Genomic DNA, 22,465 nt, shown 5'->3' on the forward strand with positions numbered 1-22,465 from the left:
TGTGTGCAGGTCAAGCAGCAACAGTTAGAACTGGACATGGAACAACAGACTGGTTCCAAATCGGGAAAGGAGTATGTCAAGGCTGTATATTGTCACCCTGCTTATTTAACTTATATGCAGAGTACATCATGAGAAACGCTGGGCTGGAAGAAGCACAAGCTGGAATCAAGATTGCTGGGAGAAATATCAGTAACCTCAGATATGCAGATGACACCACCCTTTTGGCAGAAAGCGAAGAAGAACTAAGATCCTCTTGATGAAAGTGAAAGAGGAGAGTGAAAAAGTTGGTGTAAAGCTCAACATTCAGAAAACGAAGATCATGGCATCTGGTCCCATCACTTCATGGCAAATAGATGGGAAACAGTGGAAAGAGTGGCAGACTTTATTTTTGGGAGGTCTAAAATCACTGCAGATGGTGGCTGCAGCCATGAAATTAAAAGATGCTTGCTCCTTGGAAGGAAAGTTATGATCAAGCTAGACAGCATATTAAAAAGCAGAGACATTACTTGGCCAACAAAGTTCCGTCTAGTCACAGCTATGGTTTTTCCAGTAGTCATGTATGTATGTGAGAGTTGGACTATAAAGAAAGCTGGTTGCCAAAGAATTGATGCTTTTGAACTGTGGTGTTGGAGAAGACTCTTGAGAGTCCCTTGTACTGCAAGGAGATCCAACCAGTCCATCCTAAAGGAAATCAGTCCTGAATATTCATTGGAAGGACTGATGTTGAAGCTGAATCTCCAATACTTTGGCCACCTGATGCAAAGAACTGACTCATTGAAAAAGACCCTGATGCTGGGAAAGATTGAAGGCAGGAGGAGAAGGGGACGACAGAGGATGAGATGGTTGGATGGCGTCACTGACTCAATGGAGATGAGTTTGAATAAACTCCGGGAGTTGGTGATGGACAGGGAGGCCTGTCATGCTGCAGTCCATGGGGTCGCAAAGAGTCGGACACAAGTCAGCGACTGAAATGAACTGAACTGAACTGAACTGATGTGGGTATGTGTGGGTGGAAGTGTGTGGATGTGTGTCTGAGTAGATGTGGCTTGAGGATATGGGAGTATAAGTATCCTACCATGAATGAGTGTGTATGTATGTGATTTTGTGTGTGATTGCAACTATGTGTGAGAGTCTGTGTGTGACTGTGTAACTGAATGTGTAGGTGTAAGTAAATACAGGAGTGTGTGCTTTGAGGTATATGTGAAAGTATAAGTGATGGCTCTCAGTGTGTGTGAATGTGTGTGGGTGTATGTGAGTTAGTGTTTGTGCATGTGTGTAAGTGTGTGGGTATGTGTTTGAGTGTGCCTTCGTGGCCACCGTGAGAATGTGTGAGTTTTTTAATGGAATGGTGGTAGCACAGAGTAAAGGGCTGTGGAGCAGCAGGAGATGGGTTTTGTGTCTCTGTTCTGTGATGTCCTGGGTGCTGGAATGGCCTCTCTCCTAAAGATGCTGTGTCCTTGGCTAAGTGAACCAGGAGTTCAGACTTGCAAGAGTGAGTATAGGATCTCTCCAATCTGATGAAGCAGAGCTTGTCAGCTTAGTACAGATGAGGAGATAAGGCTGCAGGAAGTGTCCTTGCCCAAGGCACAAGGTTTGTGAGTGACAAAGGCAGAGTTCCAACTCAGGCGGCCTCCTTTAAGCCTGCGCTCGGCCTGCTGCACAGCTCCACCTCCCAGGAGCTCCTGTCCTGGAGCCTTTCTGTCAGCTCCTAGAAGGGCCTATAACCGCCGCGCCTCAGTTTCCTCATCTACACAAAGTGGAGAGGATCCGCCTAGAAACGCTGGTGTGAGCCGGGCATGTGGTTAGCATGAGGTCCACATCTGGGCCGGGACACCCACCTGGCTGCCGTTGGCCTGTGCAGGCTCTTCAGACCTGTGCCTCAGGGAAGCTTCCAGCACATTGCCCACAGCCTGGAGCAGGTCCCTGGTGGCCGTCTGGCGCCTCCGGTCCTCAGGGTGGGCCTCGGCACTCACTGCCAGCAGGCCCTCGCTGGCGTGCTGCAGAGCCCAGCCGGCCTCCCGCTGGCTCACCCAGAGGAGGAGGAAGAACAGCATGAGGCCCTGCCTGGAACAGACCACCCCCTGAACTCCTCCAGGGCCCAGCACTGCGGTGGAAGGGAGCGTGTGGGGACTCAAGCCAAGGGAGATGTGGGCCGGGCCCGTCACACAAGCTGCCCGTGTCGAGGACTGGAAGCCAGTGTTCCTTCCCTGCCGTGTGCTCAGCTCCTTCAGGACAGTAACCTTGTCCATCTCAGAGTCTTTCCCAGAGTGCCTTGCACAATGCCCAGCACACAGTAGGCATTCAGTAAACATTCACTGACTGGGGACAGCTGGCTGGCTGGCTGACTGGCCGGACACAGCACTTATTCCAATTTTGTAATCATATATGTACTCATGAAGTTATTTGGTCAGTATCTGGTCACCCAGTGGCCTAAAACTGCCATGAAGGCGCAGGCCATGTCTATGGGGTTAGCTGCTGAATTTTCTATGAATTGCATAGTACTTGCACATACTAGGCGTTTAGGGAGCATTTGTTAAATGAATGAATAAATTAACACATGGATACATGAATGAAAGGTCAGGAATGTATATGTATATGTATAGATGTATATGCATAGAAGGGGTGTACAAGCAAATGGAAGTGTTAAGTGGGAAGAATGATCAGGGTCCCAGAAATAAAGGTCAGGACTTAGTGGGTGGGCACTACTCACCTGGGCCAAGGGCGTGAGCTCCTCACTGCGCTGGGTCACCTCTTTCAGCACCTCAGCCAGCCCCCGCAGCCTCTGCATGTCCCCCATGGTGGCATTGACCACAGACAGTGACCCCAGGATACGCTCTCTGACCTTGGAAAAGACAGAGGAAGGTGGGGGAGATAATGTAATTCCAGTGGCTTGATGAGGCTGTCCCAGAAAGATCTGGAGTCTGAGAAAGTGACCAGGAAAGTGACCAGGCTCATGTGGGGTCCTCCAAAGCTGATAGATCTCTGCTTGTCTCCTAGGATGTGTGGTAGGCAGAATCATAGCCTCCCAAAGATAGGCACACCCTAGTCCCTGAAAGCTGTGCGTATGTTATTCACACGACAAGAGACACTTGGGCAGAATCTCTGTGGAGGTTTGATTAAATTAGGGATTCTGAGATGGGGAGAGTATCCTGTACTAACCAGGTGGGACCAGTATAATCACAGGGGTCCCTGTGATTTTTTGCTCCTTTATTTTTTTCAAACTTTAACTTTCTATTTTGTATCAGGGTATAGCCTATTGACAATGTTGTGATAGTTTCAGGGGAATGGTGAAAGGACTCAGCCATACATACACACGTATCCACTCTCCCCTCAAACCCCCCCTCCCATCCAGGCTGCCACATAACACTGAGCAGAGTTCCCTGTGCCGTGCAGTAGGTCCTCGTTGGTTATCCATTTTGAATACAGCAGTGTGTACATGACCTCCCCAAACTCCGTAACTATCCCTTCCCCCTCCAGCAACCATATTTTCCTTTTCTGAGTCTTCATGGGGGTCTTTAAAGGAGGGAGCTAGGAGGGTCAGAGTCAGAGAAGGAGATGTGATGGTGGAGGAAGAGGTGGCAGAGAGGGAGACGGAAGACAGGAGGAGAAGGGGGAGGCCGTGGAGGGAGGAGGTTTGAAGATGCTGGTGTTGAAAATGGAGCAGGCAATGTGGGCAGCTTCTAGAAGCTGGAAAAGCCCCTAGATGGATTCTTGCCTATAGCCTCCAGACAGCTCACAGCCCTGCCAACACCTTGGCTTTAGCCCCAATGAACCTTGTTTCTTTCACACTCCTGACCTCCAGAATGGTAAGATAAGACATTTGTGTCATTTTAAGTCATGAAGTTTATGGTTATTTGTTACGGCAGCAGGAGGAAACTAATATAGGATGTCTCAAGCTTTTTCCAGTTCTTCAAATCAAATCTGTAAAATCTGGCATTATTTTGAAACAAATGGTCTCATTGTGACTCAAATGGCATGAAATTAAGGAACTAGCTTATTGTGATGGCCCAGTGTGGGTGGGAGAGCTTGTTGCAGCCATAGGTCCCTGTGTGCTTTGGGGGGCAGTGGGGACAAGGCTCCCTCCAGTCCCCCCACCACTCCAGCCTTAAGCCAGACCTCCTGGAGCATCTGGGGGAACATGCTTTCTAAGCCCTAACGAGGGGCAGGCCAGGGGCTGGCTTTGGTTGAGGCAGGTAAAACCTAAGAATATAATTTTAGCACTGCCCCATCGAACTTTCTGTGTTGATAGAAACGTTCTGTCCTTGTGATTGTCCAGTAACATAGCCGCTTGCGAAATGTAACTACATATTAAGACCTTGGAATATGGCTAGTGCAACCAGAGAACTGGATTTTTAACTTTATTTCATTAAAATTCATTTTAATTTAATAATAGGTGGCCAGATATGGCTCATAGCAACCATCTGGGAGAGCACAAACAGAGGTGAACTTTTGCTCACCCTCCTGTCCTGCTTGCTACTCAAAACTTGCTCATCTAATCGCCTAACAGTCTTTCAGGCTTCCCTGGTGGCTCAGTGATAAAGAACTCACCTGCCAATGCAGGAGATGAGGGTTCTGTCCCTGGGTTAGGAAGGAACCCCTAGAGAAGGAAATGGCAACCCACTCAAGTATTCTTGCCTGGGAGGTCCCACAGAGGAGCCTGGCAGGCAACAGTCCATGGAGTTGCAAAGAGTCAGACATGACTGAGCAACTGAAAAACAACAGTCTTTCACAGCAGCTGTGGAGTCTGAGCGTGTCTGCTGCCAGCCAGGCTCCCATTCAGGCTACAACTCGGGTGGAGGGAAGAATAGTCCTGTCAGTGAGGGGACTCGTATCAGATTGTTCTGCAGGGAAACTCGGGTGGGTAATGGATGATCTCACATTTGCCTCTGCAGATCTTCCCCATCCTTGGTCACCAACCTAGAGGCTGCCTGCATGGAGATGTCAGGCTGCTGGGCCTCTGGCCTGTGGATTCACTCGCAGGAGACGAGCGGGCGGGAGGAGAGAGCAGGAAGCTTTGTTGCAGGCGCCCTCCCTGCCAGGGTTGCCGGCCTCATCCTTCAAAAACCACCACTCCTACCAAGGAGCCCCCTACACACACACAGCTGCCCCTTCAGGATGCTGGTCACTTCAGGGTGAGCCCCTGGGGTCCTGTGTCCTCTCTCATTTGTTTCTGAAGACTTGCCTCCAGTTTTCTCAACAGAGCCTTTCTTAAAATCTCCTCCATTGCCCAATGAGAGCTTGACATCTGTCTCTCACCAGGACCCCAGTGTTTCATGAGAAGACCTGGGGTCAGGCTATGTAGTCCGTGTGCTTAGGATCATAGGGCATCCAAGAGGAAGTTCCCCTCCAAAGGGAAGCATGTAAGTCATGCTCAGGGTGAATGAGAGCCAGGTGGAGTTATGTGCATGTGTGTTGGGGCCAGGGGACTAAGTGGGGAGAAGGGCTGGGGTGACAGGGCTGGAGGAGGGCAGGGGAAGAGCCAACCCGGGTTTGCTCTTGTCTTCACTACCTACTGGAAATGTGGACCCGGGAACGCTGCTCACGTCCTCTGCAGTGTGCTCAGCGCTCTCGTGCAAACCCTTCAGGGTCCAGAGGAGTCTGTCCTCTGTCCCCCACACCCAGGTGTGTGTGACGCTGTGTGTGGTGAGTGCAGGCAGATGCCTCAGAGCATGCACTGGGAGTGGAAGTAACCATGCCTTCTGCCAGAGTTGCTTATACTAGGTTGTATGGCATGGAATAGCCATGTTCATGAATTAAAGCTGTTTGAATGTTGGCAATTTTCCTGTGATTTAACTCATAGCTACAGTGAATGTAATTATGAACATTCACCACAACCTTGTAAGGAAAATACTATTCCTGTTTTCCAGATGGGAAAACTGAGGCTTAGAGAATTTCAGTCTTGGGCCTGACAATAGAAATGGTAAGTGACAGCTGGGACAGCATCAAACCATGAACCGTATGACCAAGACAGGGTCACTTTTCTCCTCTGGGCCTCAGTTTCATCCCCTTCCTGATGCAAAGAACTGACTCACTGGAAAAGACCCTGATGCTGGGAAAGATTGAAGGCGGGAGAAGAAGGGGATGACAGAGGATGTGATGGTTGGATGGCATCACCGACTCGATGGACATGAATTTGAGTAAGCTCTGGGAGTTGGTGATGGACAGGGAAGCCTGGTGTGCTGCAGTGCATGGGGTCGCATAGAGTCAGACACAACTGTGCAACTGAACTGAACAGAAAGAGACAGGAGTGGTAGCCTCTAAATTCCCTCCCACCCTAGAAACCTGTGGTTCCATGAAGCTGAGCAGAGAAAGGTTGCTTCATTTTATGTCACTCACTAAAAGTACTGGAAGAGAGACATGACATCAACTTGGAAGACACCAAAGACTTCCCCATGGACCCATGGACCCCACTCCCCTCCCCAGATGGCTGCATGCAGACCCCAGGACCCCAGCAAAAGGACAGAGGGGTCCATCGGAAGCACCTTCCGTCTGGTGTCCACTCTCGGCAGCTGCCTGGAGCCCGGCCCCTGGTCCAGTATGGATGACACGGCCCTGGCCAGCTGGAAGAGCCGCTCAGGGCCACGCCCGCCCTGCAGAATGGCGGTGACATTGTCCCACACCACGGCCTGGAATGCTTCCTCCTCCACACAGGTGTGTCCAGGTGCCACCTAACAGGAGAGCAGAGATGTGCTCAGAGCAGGAGGATCGGAACCCACCAGCTCTTGTTCTGGAGCTGGAGCCTGATGGCCCAGCCTGCACACGGTGAAGCAGAGTAGGGCTGGAGGGCTTTACCTGGCGTGGGCGCTCCCCCCAGGGCTTGAGGGCCATGGACCCACTTGCGCTGACGGCCACCTGGAGCAAACCTCGGGCAGGTCATGACTTCACCTCTCACTGTCCTCCTCATCGTGCCCTCAGGTCTTTCCATCCACCTGGCTTCTCACCTTTGAAACTGACTTGAAATTTTATCCAACCTCTTCCTTGTAGAGCTAGTGGCTGATCTTGGTCCTCCTTCCTCTGAACTCCGAAGGCACTGGTCTAACTCATCTCTAGGTTCTTCTGCCCCCACCTCCCTCAGGTACCCCACCCCAAATCCCCTGGATCCTTCCCCTGTACTGGCCACTAGTCCTAAGATCTACAAAGGGAGAGATCAGGTCTTTTGCCCATGGCTATATCACCAGGACCAGGTATGTGGTAGGTGCTCTGTAAATATATGTTGAAGGAATGAATGAATAAACCCTCATATGGTCATGCCCTTGGCTCCTTTCAACCCCACCACCCTCTTGGTGAAGTTCAGACAAGTCAAGAAGTTATCTCAGGGACTTTACTGGTGGCCCAGTGGTTAAGAATCTGTCCTGCAATGCAGAAGACATGGGTTCAGTCCCTGATGGGGGAACTGAGATCCTACATGCCATGGGGCAAATAAGCCTGTGCACCACAACTGGAGAGTCCGTGCACCACAGTGAAAGATTCTACGTGATGCAGCCAAGATCCCACATGCCACAAGTAAGACCCAACATAGCCAAGCAAAGAAATAATTTTAAAAAACCAAACAAATAAAAAAGAAATTGTCTCAGTAGAGGAACAGTGGCTGCCACTCACCTTAACCACTGCCTGGGTCTGCTGTCTGCCCCCCACATGATTGGAGACAGAAATGACCACTGTCAACATGAAGTCATCGTTTTCTTTTCCAAGTGGCAGGTAAACTGATGGGAGGGCAGGTTCAGGGCCACAGTATAGACAGGAACCTGGCAAATGGACATTGAATAATTAAGGGGGCATTCCCAGGTCTCAGGGTGACTATAAGTCCACCAAGGTAGAGCCTGATGACAAGGACACAAAAGCCACAGCTTGTGAGGGCACGGCAGGGACTTCTGGACTCCATACTTCCCGAGAGAAGACAGTTTATGCTGATCCACTGTCCTCCCTAGGAAATCACCTGCTGCTATGACTTTGGATATTGTCACCCTGCTTATTTAACTTATGTGCAGAGTACATCATGAGGAACTCTGGACTGGAAGAAGCACAAGCTGGAATCAAGATTGCCGGGAGAAATATCAATAACCTCAGATATGCAGATGACACCACCCTATGGCAGAAAGTGAAGAGGAACTAAAGAGCCTCTTGATGAAGGTGAAAGAGGAGAGTGATAAAGATGGCTTAAAACTCAACATTCAATGAAGATCATGGCATTCAGTCCCATCACTTCATGGCAAATAGATGGGAAACAATGGAAACAGTGACAGATGTTATTTTCTTGGGCTCCAAAATCACTGCAGATGGTGACCAGAGCCATGAAGTTAAAAGACGCTTGCTCCTTGGAAGAAAAGCTAGGAAAACCTAGACAGCATATTAAAAAGCAGAGACATTACTTGGCCAACAAAGGTCTGTCTAGTCAAGGCTATGATATTTTCTGTAGTCATGTGTGGATGTTAGAGTTGGACTATAAAGAAAGCTGTGTGCCAAAGAATTGATGCTTTTGAACTGTGGTGTTGGAGAAGACTCTCGAGAGTCCCTTGGACAGCAAGGAGATCCAACCAGTCCATCCTAAAGGAATTCAGTCCTGAATATTCATTGGAAGGACTGATGTTGAAGCTGAATCTCCAGTACTTTGGCCACCTGATGCAAAGATCTGACTCATTTGAAAAGACCCCGATGCTGGGAAAGATTGAAGGCAGGAGGAGAAGGGGACAACAGAGGATGAGATGGTTGGATGGCGTCACTGACTTAATGGATGTGAGTTTGAGTAAGCTCTGGGAGTTGGTGATGGACAGGGAAGCCTGGCGTGCTGCAGTCCATGGGGTCGCAAAGACTCAGACACGATGGAGCAACTGAACTGACTGACTGTCCTCCCTAGGAAATCACCTGCTGCTGTAACTTTGGAATAGCCTTACTAGAATCCATGACGATTTTCAGAAAAACAATCCCCCTTGATAGATTTTTTAGAAAAATTCAAAGTGGTAAACCAAATTACAAAAATAAGGAGAAAGAGGAGCAAAAGGAAAGGAAGATGATCTTAACAACTGGTTCAAAGCGTATCCAGACTCCCTCAAATATTACTTCCTGTATAGAGGTCTTCCCAGGCTGCTCTATCTAAAACAGTGCCTCTCATCCTGTGTCTTTGTTTACCAGCTGTCTCCACCACTGATTATAAATACAGTGAGGTCAGAGACTTCCTCTATTTTGTTCATTACTGTATATATAGGACCTAGAACAGAGCCTGAAATTCAATATATTTGTTGTAAAAATGAATGAATGAATGAATATCCTTTTTGTCCTTAAAGGGGACTCGCCTGTCATTGGAATCTCTTCATTGTAGTGTGCAAACATTCACAAAGTTATAGAATTGCAAATGCCAATTCATTTTTATATTGGTCATGCTTCCTTCCCCCTGCTCACCTGTGTGAGGCAGAAGGAGGAAATATAACGGAATAACCAGTCAGAACTGGAGCAGCGGGCCTGGTGTCTTTATTTAGGGAAACACAGATTTGAAATGAAATCTACTTACCTTCCTTGAATTGTTTCCCTGTAGGCTCAGACCCAGTCACAGACATACATTCCACATCTATTTGAAGGACACCCATGATCTGACGATAGCTCCCCTCCACCTTCACCTTGTCAAGGTGTCCAGTTTACATCATTGTGGTGTTTAATGCTAGATACTGGGGAACCCCCAGAAACACTCCTGGAGCCTCGGTTTGGATGATGGTCCCAGTCTGACTAGAACATTTTCAAGAGCTCTTGGGAGGGTCATAAAATGCTGAAGTTCATTGGGAAGAGACAAGGACTCAGATAAGCCTGCCAAGGACCAGCCACCCCCATTCCAGGTGAGCAGAGACACCTTGGGTGGCTTTCCCGTCTCCCCTGAAGATGCCCTGCGGCAGTCCTGGGTGGGGGCTACAGCGACAGGACACTGGCCCGGGCATCGCGGTGGGCGGCGTCAGCATGCTCCGTCTCCTCCTGTAGGCCTTTGCAAGTGGTTCTCCTCCTGGCATGCTCTGTGACATCACCCACTCCCTGTTGCCTCTCCAAAGTGGGTCCTAACATCACTGATGATTCTGTGAGCGGGGCTGTGTTAGTCCTGAAGAGCTCCGGGAGTCAGGGCTCCTTCCAGTGTGTACTAAGGAATGGTGTCCTGGTAGTCATACTTCTGCCCACCCTCCTCCATTTCACCCTTCCCATGTCCCTCATGCCAGGGCAGAGGTCTTTTTGGCCTCTATCGTTGCAGAGGAGATACTGATGGGACCTGCTTCTCATGTTGCTATGGTGTGTGGCTGGGTCAGTGGGCCTGGGGTGGGGGTTATGGGTCATCCTGCAAACCTCTCTCACCCACAGAACACATTTTTTGCAGCTCTCAGAGAGAGACAGGTGTCTGCTCTTGGAGAGGAATGAGCCCAGGAGTGAGGGGTGAGCGCAGTCCTGAGCCGGTACCTGACTCCAGGCAGAAGCAGTACTCCAGGGGGCCCAGGGCAGTGGAGACATTGCAGAAGATGGCGAAGCTCGTCAGGATGGTCCCCTCCTCTGGGGCAATGGTGCAGGTGGGCACCTCCAGGGGAGGCAGGGAGCTGACCACATAGGTGTCCTCCCCATAGGCACACCCGGTCACTGCTGGAGAATGAGACAAAAGATGTGCTTAGGGGCTGTGGGTGTCACACAAACTCCACCATGGCTCATGATCTCCTGGGAACTTATTTAACACGCAGATTCCCAGGCCTTGCTCCAGAGCCTCTCTCTGGAGATTCAGGGGTAAGGCTCAGAAATCCGCATATCTTAACTACTCCACCCCTACCCCTCACACCTCAGGCAGGACATTCCAGGGTCTCAGCAAAATTGGACAGAGACAGAATCCTAGTCCTGCCATTTACTCTCCATGTGACCTTGGCTTTGACCTTTTGAGACTCAGTTCCTCATCTGTAAAATGGAGCTAATAACAATAGCTTCCTCACAGGGCTTTAGTGAGGAGGAAAAATATTGGAAAACAAGACTTTCTCAAGAGACCAAGCTTGGAAGGGCCACAGTCAAGACCTAGAAAGAGGAAGATCCTACCCAAACCAAGGGCTCCCACAGCACCATGAAGAGCCCCAGCTAACCTGCACCAACACCCCGAACCGCCTGTTATAATCACCTAGTTTTCAAAAACAGTGCATGCCTGGAAGAGTTGTGCATACAGAATTTTAATCAATTAAAATGAATTCCCTGGCCCAGACTTAATTCAGAAGGTTTGGGGTGAACCCAGGAATGTGTAACTTAAAATGGTACCAGGTTATCCTGGGCGAGTGGCCTATGAGCCACTTTGAGAAATACCGAATCAAAGGAATTCATCTGAAGAGGAATAATTACCCCATTATTTATCTTTCTGAGAGTCTACATGCTGCTGTCCGGCGCTTGTTTTCAGTGAGAAGCGCCGAATCACCTGGCAGGACACACAGACGGCACACCCCGGGACGGTCTGCCTTCCTCACCATGTTGTGTCGCTCAGCCTGCACCGTACAGTTCAGAAGCAGACCTTGCTATTGCCCTGCTTGCATGTGAGGAAACAGGCTTAAATCTCCAGCCTGAGGTCTCCCAGCTAGAAGGTGGCGGTGGTGGGATTCACGCCAGAGCCTGTGTATGGCCCCACCCCGCACTGCCGGCCCTGTTTCAGCACCCCTGGCTTCCTCTCGGTTCACTCTGGAGGAGGTGGGGTCTGTGATAAGAGACTGGAGGAGCCTTCCCACCTGTGACTCTGATCCGGGCGGCCTGGCCGCAGATCCTCAGGAAGGAGCTGTTGAGCAGCAGGGTGGAGGTGTTGCTCTGAAGGAGGATTGAAGAACGCGGCCAGAATCCTCCGAGTCTGCAGGCCTCAGGGAGGGGCTCGGCCTGAAAGAGAGCACAGCCCAGGATCTCTGAGGCTGCAGCCAGGCCACCAGACCCCCCCGGGCAGTGGCTTCTGAGCTAGGGAGACCTTTCGGATTTGTCTCCGATGGATGGACAGCAGCACCAGCTCTTTCCCCGAGGTCAGCCCAAATGCTCATCCCCAGCATGTTGGGGTATCTGTCCTCAGTCAGGTTCCCTGGAAGCAGAGCCTGAGACAAGGGTTCATGTGCAGGGCATTTACAAGGCAGGGCTCCCAGGGAAAACCAAGAGGGCAGTTGAGGTGGGGAGAAAATGAAATGAGGCAAAGAAGTGGTTTCAGGAGGCACCCAGCTTCATTCAGCCTGGTGTCATGGGGGGCTCTGGAGCATAAGCTGCACCACAGAAATTGTGGCACTTAAAGGCTTGGGGGCTGGCTGTTAGATCCCCACAGTTATGGATCAGCAGCCTCCCCATAGCCCTGGGGGAGGCCTGGATCAGCCTGGTAAGAGGGATGGCTGGGGCCCCCACGGCATCTGCTGCGATGTTTATTGTTGGTTTTTCTCCCCTGCATCCATTCTCTCTGCAGGCCAGTGCCCTCAGCCCCCGACTCCTACTCCACGGGCTGAGTGGACTGATCCACCCCCAGCTCAGTCCTGGGCCTGTGACACAGGTCTGGTCAGTCAAAGTGGGAAGACATTTCTGTTTTTTCGAGGCTGCCAGTATCCTCACCTTCTCCAGTGGGGTGTCATCCAAATACCAGCTGAACATGGCTGCTGCAGACCTGTCCCCCATGGTGACCCTCAGCATAACGTCCCTGCTGGCATCCACTGGCCCGCAGTTCTCCTCACAGCTGAAAGGGAGACAGAGAACAGAGCTGGGAAGATCCTTAGTCTGAGGAGCCACCTTGCCTGGTCCAGTTCTCAAATTATTTGAGAAGGTAGGAAATGGCCTTTTTTCAAGTCAAAGCGGAATAAAAGCAGCCCCTGCCCCAACCCAAACCGGGGCATACCCGTGGTCATGGAGATGGAGCAGTTTGTGCCTGCCTGAATCCCCATTCCATTCACTGCACAGGATAACAGTATGAAAAGTGCAGGAGGCTGACAGGACCCCAGGCTCCAATCTCGTCCCTGCCACTTAGGAAAGGCTGCCTCGCACAAGTCACTTAACCTGTCTGAGCCTCGGTTTCCTCACTTGCAAAGTGAGGGGATGAGAGCTATCAATCTCCACGATTCTTTATAGTTCTAATAACGATCAATTGTTGTTGTTCAGTTGCTAAGTCATGTCTGACTGTTTGCGACCCCATGGACTGCAGCACACCAGGCTCCCCCATCCTTCAGTATCTCCTGGAGTTTGCTCAGATTCATGTCCTTTGAGTCGGTAATGCCATCCAACCGTCTCATCCTCTGCCCCCTCTTCTCCTTTTGCCTTCAATTTTTCCCAGCATCAGGGTCTTTTCCAGTGAGTCGGCTCTTCACATCAGGTGACCAATGTTTTGGAGCTTCAGCTCCAGTGAATGCTATGATTTTGCAGCATACCTGCCATGTCCCACTTTTATTGGCTTATCCAGTGCTGACCATAACCCTATCAGCGTTCCCATATCACAGGTGAGCAAACCGAGCTCAGAGAGGTTATGTGACTCATCCTGACTGGGGGAGGGAACATGGGCCCACACATCCTGACCTGAGTCCTAGGCCTTCTCTGTGTTGTCATATTCCCCCTCTTGAGTCAATGAGAGGTCAGTGTGATTCCGGCTGTGTCCAGCCCATTCCCAATCCTTTCCATATGAGCTTCATAGTAGCTGAATAATCTCCCTACTTCTGACTTCTCTACCCTAGAACTAGTGGGCTGGACATTCTCCCTTTGCCCCTGCAGCCCGCTCGCCATCAACTCTGTGGCTCTATGCACCCAGGACTGAGCTCCATAGACTGCATCACCAGGTTCCAACACCCTCTGTCTTCTGTTTGGGTCTATCCAATTGGGAGCATTGGGATAGTTATTCACCACTCTCCCTGCTCCTCACCAAATGGCCTGTAGTTGGCAGAGGCCATGCTCCTCTGGCTGAAGCCCCAGCTCCTTCCAGGGGCACCTCTCCCGCAGCTGCAGCCCCCAGGGGGTTCACAGGAGTGCCATCCACGCCTCTTTCCCCTGAGTCCTAAGAGGGACAATGGCTTCCTCCTCTTGCAGCCTGCATGGTCATCCATGGTTGGTCCTCTTATCCCTGCCCACATCTGTAAATCAACCCTTATCCAGCTCCCATCAGTTCCCAGTTCGAGTGAGCCATCTTCTTCCTTCAGGGACCCAGCTGGCAGTCATTGCTACTTTGAACTCTCCTCTTGATTCCTGCATGAGCTTAATCAGTCTCCCTGAGTCCTCTCTTACCTGCTCCAGCTGCTTCTGTACCCAGCTACCAGTGTTTGGAAGCAAAACATGATCACATTCCCAGCCTGCTTAAACGTCTTGGTGGCTTTCCAGAACTCTTAGGATAAAGTCCAAAATCATGCATCTCACACAACCCTTGAGGCCCTGCCGAGCTAGCCCCTGCCTGCTCTTCCTCTGTGCCCCAGCCACACCAGCCTCTTTCACTTCTAGATTGTTCTATGCTCTGTCCCTTTGCTGTTCTGTTCTCTCTCAAGCCCCCTTTTCCTGGCCAAATTCATTCCTGTTCTGTCTTCACATCTCTGCTGAGGCAGCCTTGGGGTCAGGGAAGCTGTCATGGAGGTACACCCTCTCCTTCCATTCATTTGTGTGATTCATCACTGACCACTGAGTGACTCCAGAGAGAATGGAGACAGGGCCTGGTTTTCCCCACCAGTGTAAACCCTGCCCCTTATTCAGTGTAGCCAGAGTTGACTGTCAGAACACCCTGGCCCGACGGCAACCCCGCAGGAGTTTGCTCTCACGCCCCCACCTGACTCGCGGCCTGAGTTCCAGGGGGGCAGACACATAGAGGCACTGCTCCCCCAGGTTCTCCAGCTCCGGGCCTCTCCAGACTGTCAGGCGCAGGGTAACAGCAGAGTTCGAGGGCGGCAGGCAGGACGGTGGAACCACCAGCTCCCTCTGGTCTGTGCGGAGCAGCTGCCTCTCAACACAGTCACTCCACTGGGCCCAGCAGCGCCCTGAGAGAGAGAGAGAGGTGGGTCAACACTGTAATCCACCCAGGAACCTTGAACTTGACACATGTGGCTACCTTCTGGTTTGGGTTTTTAGAAGAAATGGGTCATTGATAGGAAAATTGGCTCCAAATAGAGATTTTGGTGTTTTTTTTTCAGTTCACTTTCAGGTTGCAGGAATGGTGCTGCAGAAGGATGCTGCTGGGAAAATGACCCTCGCTTCACCCAAACTCTAAGCAAACCTGCAGGGTTTGTTGGCTTGTTTCGCATCGGTGACTTGCACTGGTGAGCAGGACAGCCTATAGCTGGAGAGGCGCTGAGAGGATAAATATCCCCGCCTGGAGAACATTCTAGGCATCTTCTTATTCTTGATGTAAGGGATTGTCCACAGCTGTCTGTCTCTGGGGGTACACTGGGGACCTGGGAGGACGAATCTCCATCTGGGAGGCTGCAGATCATCTCCTGCTTTATATCAGCTCAGGAAATCTGTGCCCTTCAACTCTGTTGATCAGTGTTTATCCACTACCCCAACGACCCTCAGTGTGCAGTCATTCACAGGACGTGCCTGGGGGTCAGGCCATCAGCTCAGTCGCCTAAAGTCTGTACTTGTTGTATCCTCTATTAATTCAGATAATAAGAACTAACATGCTGAAGGGTGTTGTGAGACTTGCCGATTCATATCAAAAGATTTCAAACATTACATGACTTTGCAACTTGTTGATGAAAGTAATCACAGATGCAAATAGAAATTGAACATTGTAAGGATGTTCATTATAGCGTTGTTTTTAAGGGCAAATAATTCAAAAGAAACTCGGTGTCCAAAAAGAGGGCACTGGTGAGTAAATGCCCATATAGCAACTTGACAGTCTATTATGCAGTTATGAAAATCAAGGTGCAGAAGAATATGTTGACTTAAAAATATATGGGATATATTGTTCAATAAAAAAATGGTTAACAAAAGCAGTATATACAGTATGAATGGCATTCATTTTATTTCTAAAGGAACATATCCATAGGTAAGATATATCTAAGAATCTGCCCGCTAATGCAGGAAGTGCAAGAGGCGCGGGTTTGATCCCTGGATGGAAAGATTCCCCTGGAGTAGGAAATGGCAGTCTACTCCAGTATTCTTATGTGGGAAATTCCACGGACAGAGGAGCCTGGTGAACTGCAGTCTATGGGGTCACAAAAAGTCGGACCCAACTGAGCACATACACCTAGTTAACTATCCCCGTAAAAAGGAGAACAACAACTTCTTAAAAATAGGTGCTAGTGGTTGACAAAAAAGTTTTGTCAGAAAAGGCCTCATCATTTCCTCTTTCTAAACTGTGGCATATCAAAAGCGTGGAGGTTAAAAGAGGGACGGAGTCCAAGAGGAGAGGAGTGTCTTACCACTGACATTATTTGTGGCAATAATAAAAAAGCAGACTGATTTTAGGGTCTAATTATTGTTCCTAAATTCTCTATAGATAGTGCCTCTTCTGGTTGCCTGCCTTCAAGGCCACTGCTCCCCGCACCTCCCATTTCCATGGAATTCACCACCTCTGGCACATACAAGGCACACAAAATGTCAAGCATGAATAATCCTGGTGTGAAGGTTAAGAGCAGCAAAAGCTGACCGCCATCCATCGCTTCGTGATGAGATAAGACAGTTCAGAGCTCTAAGACCACCTACCACATGCCCACTGGAAGCGTAAGTCCTTATCCCTGTCCGGCCAGCCCAGGGTCACTGTGGTGAAAGGATCCAAGTACTGACCAGGTTCCACGTACAGCTCCACTTTCCCTTTGTCTCTCTGCAGAAGAAGCAGCTGGCCAGTGAGACACACTCCACAGTTGGCACCCTACCTTCCGCCCCAGAGCAGTCTGTGCAAGAGATGGCCACAGTGTAAAGTGTGGAGTGGGATGGATCACCAGGTAAGTCACTAGCCTGGTGTGGACTGGCGGCTAAGGGTTCATCATACATTCAGCTGTGCTGGCAGCGGCTGCTATGGGCCAGGCCCTGTGCTTGATGCCTAGAGATACAGAAACAGAGAGAGACCCAGCCCCTGCCCTTACGTCTCCTCTGATGGACAGACGAGAAGACCAAGGATTAAAACGCAGAGTGCTAACTGCTGCAGTAGAGGGCGCTCAGGGGATCATGAGAATGTAAATGAGGGAGGCAGTAGGCTAAGAGCTTCTGTTCCCCTGGAGGTTCTGATCCTGTCTGACTCCTGGGGTTGCTGCATATCAAGTGAGAATAATAGTGATGCGCGTCCTCTTGTGTCTGGAGCAGAGAGGCTGCAGAGCTATTAGCTCTACACAGCAGACAGCTGGTATTGGGCTAAGCTTCCCAGAGGACAGGACCCTGGAGCCTTCTGGAAGGAGGAGGGAGGGTGAGCTGGGCAGTGACAGAGAGCACATGGATTCTAAGAAAGGGATTGTCAGGAGTGCAGTGTGCTCCAGGATCAATTCTGGTTGGACCTGTTGAAAGCTCAGGCCCAGAGGGCTTGGCCTGGGAATAACAGGAGGCTGCAACAGAGCTCAACCCCCAGGGGTCTCCATGGCCCAAGAATAAAACCAAACACCCTCGTACCCGAGACCCCGTGTGATTTGGCCTCTGCCCATCTCAGTAATCTCCTCCATCCTCCTCCTCCCCTGACACACCTCAGAGCCTTCTCATCTATGCACCCAGACAGCACTTGTTCTTCCTAACAGGGTGGCTGACTATCCTACCTTCAGGTCTCCACTTAAATGTCACTTCTTAACAGGTCTTGTCTGGTCACATTTAATAGTACATGTGATAGTCTGTTAGTTGCTGTCACCACACCCTATTGATTCTAGTTAGACACATCACAATTATTTATTCTTTGCTAATTTGTTAGTTAGTCTCACCCACTAAGCTTCATGAAGGCAGGGACCACACATATGTTTATTCACCAGTGTATCCCCAGCTCCTAATATCTGAACATTGAACATTGTAGAGGCACAGTAAATCTTGTTGTTGAAGAAATAAATGCAAGAAAAAAGTCAACAGCAAGGAATCAAAGACTTAGTCTTGCTATAAACACTAAAGAACCTGGGCCTTTTTTCTAAAATAAGCGTTAAAAGCCATGAATTTCCTTCTGAGCATTGCCTTAGCTGCATCCCATATATTTGGATAAGCTGTATTATTATTATCACTTAGAAATATTTAAAAATATCCTGATTTTTTTCTTTGATCCATTGATCTTTTTTTTAAAAGAAGTGTGCTGTTTAATTTCCAAAATGTCTGATAGTTATCTACATATCCTAGATAACTTATTACTGACTTATTGCATAGTGCTGTTGTGGTTAGAGAGCATGCTTCATTTGATTTCTTCTGGGCTTCTTTTTAAACAGAAGAAATCTCATTGATTGCTAGTGCTCTGCTGTTAGCACCCGAAAGGCCCAAACCCCAATAAAACAGAGTACTTAGACACCTTTTTTCTTGTAAGGTTAAGCGTTTTTTAAAAATACTCACATTCTTTCTCTGGACCTTTGTTCGGGGTGGTTCTTGGAGACTGGAAGGAGCTGTGAACACAGTGGGGATGGGTGTCAAACATTGGTGGTGTTTATAAGGTCACCAAAGGGCAGAGTCAGAGCATCTGCCTGTCTCTGAAAATAATTTAGGGACGCATAGCAAACATTCAGGTCATAGCAAACAGGTCAGAAGCAAAACTGTCATGTTTGCCACTGGCCCAGAGACACTGCTTTTGCAGGTAAGAAAGAGGTAGACAGCTGCCAGTGCAGGTAGAACTTAAGATTTAGGTCAGACATGCAACTGTTTTCTATTAATGTTTACCTAGCACTTAAACGGTGAGGGTGGGAGCCCTGATTTGTAGTGCTTGTGGATTTCTGTGGTGCAAATGATCCCATAAAGCAGAGCTCAAGACACCAAGTTGACCTCACTGAATGCAGAATGGGGAGAGATGGGTACAAGCTGCTCTGCCAGTCTGGTAGGAGTTGGACTCAGAGCACCATGGTGTGTTTCTGGATCCGTTCATTGGCCTCTAACCAGCTGTGTGAACCTGAGCAGGTTAGTTACTGAGTATTAGATGCTTCATCCATCAAGAGTGGGTTCCCCAGGTGGCGCTAGTGGTAAAGAATCCACCTGCCAATGCAGGAGACGCAAGAGATGCAGGTTTGATCCCTGGGTTGGGAAGATTCCCTGGAGTAGGAAATGGCAACCTGCTCCAGTGTTCTTTCCTGGAAAGCCATGGACAGAAGAGCCTGGTGGACTATAGCCCATAGGGGCTGCAAAGAGCCAGACACAACTGAGCGACTGAGCATACACAGCTGTAAAGAAGGCTGAAGGCAACCCTTATTTTTCAAAGCTCCAGGAGGACTGAGTGTTGTGCTATATATAATTGCTTTGTCATCTGTTCATCCATAAAGAACATTAGTGTGTCAAGTTTTTAAAAAATGGAGTAGGTACTCTCAGGTGATATGCTCTGAAGACAACTGAAATGTGAGTGTGATTACTGCCTAATTAAAGTGTAGTGATTAAGCTGAGCACTTAGGGTTGGTCATTCCATGTGATTCACTAGGCCCTGGTGGCTTGGATATTTTAATATCAAAGTATCACTGATCTTTAAAGAAATTCCCTCTCAGTAAATTCTCATTCTCATAATGATAAGTTTGAATGTCTATAAAATTATGCAAAGCAAAGCTAAAATGCTAGACCCAGAGAACTTGCTTAACCTTAAGAAAGAAGATGGTCCCTGAATAAAGAAATCTAGATAGTTGCTCCCCTGGTCCTGCCATGAATCAACTGAGTGACTTATGAGTGACTTCTGCAAAGTCACTCAACCTCTCTGGGCCTTGAATGGCATGTGTGGAAACTCCTAGGAGGGCTGTGGACAGCAGAATGGACATCTCATGTTTCCCTCCCATCCAGGTGTCCCTGCCACCTTCTTTTGATAACAGCACTTACAGGTGATGTTTTTTCCCTGGGGGAGCATCCCTCCGCACTCTCAGTCCTGTGGGAGGATCTGATCCTACATTAGGTTCCAGGGTGGACGTGTGACCCCGATCTGCCCTGAGTAGCACTTCCCCCTGGCCTCAGCAGCAGGTCTAGGAGGGACCATGAACCAAGCTGGGACAAGTGAGAGGCAGCGTCAGGACTTATGGTGGAAATGTCAACAAAGAGATGCTTTTTCTCTTCGGGGTTAAGGACTGAAGCCTGGGGCCATCTTGCTACTACTTAGGAAGAGGGAATCAGACTGCAGCCAACATAGAATCAAGAGATGGAGAGAGGCAGATTTCTGAAGACACTGAGTGACTGGATCCTGCTGTGCCTAAACCCTGGACTTTTCTGAGAATTGATAAAATTTCCTTTTGACTTGAGCCAGTTTGAATTGCTTTTCTGTCTCTTGCTCCTCAAAAGTTTTGGCAACCATGTTCAAGGCAGACTTTCAGACAGTGACATCTACTGCTGGCTGCCTACCAACAGCCTTCTCTTGGCTGACAGAATCCATCTTCTCCCACAGGGCCTAAAAATGCTGGCTTCCCAGCATCCCTTGCAGTTGGGCATATGACCCTACCTTGGCCAATGGTATTTAAAGGGAAGGTTGCTAGGGACTAGTGGAACAGTACCCACCCACCCCCAAATAAAAAGAAGACGGAGGCTTCCCTGGTGGCTCAGTAGTAATGAATCTGCCTACCAATGCAAGATCCCTGGGCCAGGAAAATCCCACCTGCCACAAAGCAACTAAGCCTGAGCACCACAGCAACTATTGAGCTCATGCTCTGGAGCCTGGAAGCTGCCACTACCGAAGCCCGTGCACCCTAGAGCCCCTGCTCCACAAGTGATGCCACCCACCGTGGTGAGAAGCCCACTCATAACAACTAGCGAGTAGCCCTGCTCATTGCAACTAGAGAAAAGCCTATGCAGCAACGAAGACCCAGCACGACCTAAATAAGGAAAGAAAATTATTTTTAAAAAAGAGATGAGTACAGGTAAATGGGTTTCTGCTGCTGCTGGATAATGCTGGGTTGACATGTGATGTCTGGAACTGCAGCAGCCATCTTGATTACATGAGGCACAAGCCTAAGGATCAAACAAATGCTCTGGGGATGACAGAGCAGAATGACAGATGGAGTCTGGGTCCTTGCTGGTGATATCAAGCCATTGAACCATCCCTGGAACTACTTACCTCCTAGCCAATTACATGAGATAATGTGACTTGAACTTAAAGCCACTTAGATGGGGCTTTCTATTACTTGAAGCCAAAAGGATTGTAAGTAATACAAGTCTGGATGTTTTAGAATTCTGTATCAGTGGTTGGATGTTATACTGCTTACATTATTGCCTGTTTAGAGTAACCAGAAAATTCTTATTATCTGTAGAACAAAGTAAGTATTCAAAGCTCTGTTTCTGAGGGGCCTCTTTCTAGATCCTGAGCCAGTGTAGATGCCCCTAGTCACAAATTTTTTACCCCTTTTCAGAAAATTCTTACCTGTGACAGTGATGCTTCCAATTTCCAAACTCAAGTTTGAGAAGGCGTCCCTCACCAGTACAGTGACCAGAAAGGTGCCTGCAATACAAAAAGTGGAGAATTATGGGCATTGTAATCAGAGATTCAACTTACTCTGAGACAGTTCTCCCAGCCTGTGCTTCTCCAGTTCTCTGAGCGCAGCATCTGACTCTTTCATCATTGAAGCATTTAATGATTCCCTGTTGTATGCCAGGCATGGAGCAAGGCTCTGAGGACACAGACATGAATGAAATGTGGTCCTTGTCCTCAGGGCCATATGGTCTAGTAGGCACGTGGGGCTCTCCAGGATAGGAATTGGCATGGGGAGCGGTGTGAGCACAGGTTAGGGGGTTGCTTCCACCTTGGAGGAGAAAGAAATGTTTATGGGGTGTGGCAGGGGCCAGGGCTGAAGTTCAAAGGATGAGTAGTCCTCATTTGCCAGATGAGAGAGGAGATTCCAGAAGAAGGGGGCCTTGCTGTGGTTTTAAAGGGTCAAGAGAGTGGAGAGCGGGGAGAAAGATTTGTCAGAGGATTTGGACAGAGCTGCTGCTACATGTGTATCCCCAACTTGCCTCTCTCATGGGGAAGTGGGGGGTGGGTGCTGCATTCTTCTCTTCTCAAGCCTGGAAAGAAGGTCTCCAGAGAGGGCCCTTGGACAGCTGGGTTTGTATTCTTTGGGGCTGAGGACTCACATGTGCTGTGCTCAGTCACTCAGTCACGTCTGACTCTGTGACCCCATGGACTATAGCCCACCAGGCTCCTCTCTGCCCGTGGGATTTTCCAGGCAAGAATACTGGAGTGTGGTGCCAATTCCTCCTCCAGGGGATCTTCCCGACCAGGGATTGAACCTGTGTCTCTTATATCTCCTGCATTGGCAGGCAGATTATTTACCACTAGCGCCAACTGAGACTCCCATGGGCAATTCCTTACTCATGGCCTTGAAGGAATGATCTATGACAGGTGGAGGGAGGGGGAAGGGAAGACAGGAAAGGTGGCATTTCTGCATTTGGGAAATGACTACAGTTGGCCGGTAGCAGCCAAGGACTGGGT

The 22,465-nt window shown here is 49.3% G+C and overlaps 2 protein-coding genes across 10 annotated transcripts in view; one reads left to right on the forward strand and one right to left on the reverse strand.

Moving 5' to 3' along the window:
• The window catches only part of LOC112442253 (uncharacterized), a 116,097-nt gene that overhangs the window by 78,428 nt on the left and 15,204 nt on the right, over positions 1 to 22,465 (forward strand). For all 9 annotated transcript variants that reach the window (XR_009491268.1, XR_009491269.1, XM_059877372.1 and 6 more), the window contains 6 exons: positions 5,868 to 9,824; positions 10,349 to 10,535; positions 12,419 to 12,769; positions 15,102 to 15,315; positions 16,412 to 16,635; positions 16,742 to 16,856. The gene's annotated coding sequence lies outside the window, so the exon portion shown is untranslated. The remainder of the gene's footprint in view (positions 1 to 5,867; positions 9,825 to 10,348; positions 10,536 to 12,418; positions 12,770 to 15,101; positions 15,316 to 16,411; positions 16,636 to 16,741; positions 16,857 to 22,465) is intronic.
• The window catches only part of LOC101905746 (polycystin-1-like protein 2), a 107,987-nt gene that overhangs the window by 57,908 nt on the left and 27,614 nt on the right, over positions 1 to 22,465 (reverse strand). Inside the window, exons 8-18 of the mRNA XM_059877377.1 lie at positions 21,398 to 21,475; positions 18,421 to 18,470; positions 16,618 to 16,735; positions 14,741 to 14,948; positions 12,562 to 12,682; positions 11,715 to 11,856; positions 10,429 to 10,605; positions 7,600 to 7,745; positions 6,483 to 6,668; positions 2,711 to 2,842; positions 1,839 to 2,021 (exon numbers count right to left, since the gene is read on the reverse strand). Coding sequence (XP_059733360.1) covers positions 1,839 to 2,021; positions 2,711 to 2,842; positions 6,483 to 6,668; positions 7,600 to 7,745; positions 10,429 to 10,605; positions 11,715 to 11,856; positions 12,562 to 12,682; positions 14,741 to 14,948; positions 16,618 to 16,735; positions 18,421 to 18,470; positions 21,398 to 21,475 — 1,541 coding nt within the window. The remainder of the gene's footprint in view (positions 1 to 1,838; positions 2,022 to 2,710; positions 2,843 to 6,482; positions 6,669 to 7,599; positions 7,746 to 10,428; positions 10,606 to 11,714; positions 11,857 to 12,561; positions 12,683 to 14,740; positions 14,949 to 16,617; positions 16,736 to 18,420; positions 18,471 to 21,397; positions 21,476 to 22,465) is intronic.

The sequence above is a fragment of the Bos taurus genome, chromosome 18, assembly GCF_002263795.3.
Source record: "Bos taurus isolate L1 Dominette 01449 registration number 42190680 breed Hereford chromosome 18, ARS-UCD2.0, whole genome shotgun sequence".
Classification (NCBI taxonomy): domain Eukaryota; kingdom Metazoa; phylum Chordata; class Mammalia; order Artiodactyla; family Bovidae; genus Bos; species Bos taurus.